Source organism: Acanthisitta chloris, unplaced genomic scaffold, assembly GCF_000695815.1.
Source record: "Acanthisitta chloris isolate BGI_N310 unplaced genomic scaffold, ASM69581v1 scaffold11078, whole genome shotgun sequence".
Taxonomy (NCBI): domain Eukaryota; kingdom Metazoa; phylum Chordata; class Aves; order Passeriformes; family Acanthisittidae; genus Acanthisitta; species Acanthisitta chloris.
The window spans coordinates 2,527-4,236 of NW_008685368.1; the positions used below are offsets into that span (position 1 = coordinate 2,527).

General features: G+C 55.0%; 1 gene segment (V, D, J or C); it reads right to left on the minus strand.

The window, feature by feature from the left end:
- The window catches only part of LOC103807022, a gene marked incomplete at both ends in the record, with an annotated part of 1,875 nt that extends 815 nt beyond the window's left edge, over window positions 1-1,060 (minus strand). The window contains 2 exon segments of the V gene segment in view: window positions 29-298; window positions 944-1,060. Coding sequence covers window positions 29-298; window positions 944-1,060 — 387 coding nt within the window.
- Window positions 1,061-1,710: the final 650 nt, after the last annotated feature.

The following is a 1,710-nucleotide window of genomic DNA, read 5'->3' on the forward strand; positions in this document are numbered from 1 at the left end:
GCAGAGCTGATGGTGCTGTCCAAGCTACCACAGTAGTAGACAGCCTCGTCCTCGGCTTGGACCCCAGTGATGGTTAACGTGGCCATGGAGCCAGATGCAGAACCGGAGAATCGCGAAGGGATGTTTGCGGGTCTATTGGTGTCACTATAGATCACAGTGACAGGGCCACTGCCAGGGACCTTCTGCTGGTACCAGCCATAGTAGTTGCTACTCCCAGAGCAGGCGATCTTGATGGTGCCTCCCACGTTGGCTGACAATGAGGATTGGAGGCTCAGTGGTGCTGCTTGGACCAGGGAACCTGGAGAAGGAGAGGAGAGAGGAAAGAAGAGGGGGGGGACAGCCAATGATCCAGGAGCACAGTCCCGCCCGGGCAGGGCAAGAGTGATGGGACAACTCTGCCTGCAGGCACACAGATGGGACACTCTGCATGAAGCCCCAAACCCAGGCACTCCTTGTGCAATTGCTGTGGCCAGTCTGGAGCACTGCCTCTCAGGACACACCTCATCCCTGGCACTGAGACTGGGCAGCCCAGGGACATGCAGTGCTGTCCACATGCAGTGTTAGGGGCAGTCTGGAGAGACCCCTGCCCATGTCTCAACAGGGGCCACATCCAGGCCAGCAGCCAGGGGTCCAGCAGCCAGGCCAGCAAAGCAGGGCATCCCCAGGCAGCGAGAAGCTGTGTGGGGAGACAGTGTGCGACAAAGGCAACGGGACATCTTCAGCACAGCTTGGGCCCCAGAGTGGAGGTAGAATGAGGACGGAATTGCAGACAAAACCCTGCAAAGCAAGAGCTACAACAGCACTGCTGCTACCCCAGCCAACACAGCCTTTTCCTCTGCTTGGTCCCCAGTGATGGTTAACATGGCCGTGGAGCCGGACTGGGATCTGAGAATCACAAAGGGATGTCCGAGGGTCTCTTGGTTTTGTCATAAAGTAACAGGGCCATTGGCAGATACCTTCTGCTGATACCAGCCATACCAGTAGCTGCTACTCCCAGAGCAGGTGATGTTCATGGTCTCTCTCACGTTGGCTGACATGGAGGATGGCTGATACAGTGCCACTTGGACCAGGGAAAAGGGAGGGGAGAGAAGGGGGAAGATAGTGGGCAGCAAGTGCCCAGGAGCACAGCCGTCCCTGGGAAGTGGGATGGGGAATGCCAGTCAGAGGATAATGGATGCAACACAGTCACAAGTAAATCTGGGGAACAGAGCCCAGTCTAATGCATCCCAGCCCAGGTGCAGCTCTGGCAGCAGCAGAAGGACATGGTCATCAGTAGCAAGAGGTAGCAGGGTGTGTGACAAAGCCATACCGTGAGTTTTGTGGGCACGAGGACAATGGTCCCTAGCCAAAAAGTCCCCTCTAATGCTCTATAAACACAAAAGAGGAAATTTTTATAGCCATGGCCATGCAGAGGAGACAAAACCCTGTCCCAGCCACACATCCACTACTCTGCTTGGCCATAAGAAGGGCTGAAAAACTCCATTTTAAACTCCTCTTTATCTTGAAAACCCTAACCCTAACCCTAACCCTATCACTATACGAGCAGCACTACTGCTGTCGAAGCTACCACAGAAATAGACAGCCTCGTCCTCGGCTCGGACCCCAGTGATAGTTAACGTGGCTGTGGAGCCAGACAAGGATCCGGAGAATCGTGAAGGGATGTTTGAGGGTCTCTTGTTGTCATCGTAGATCACAGTGACAGGGGCATTG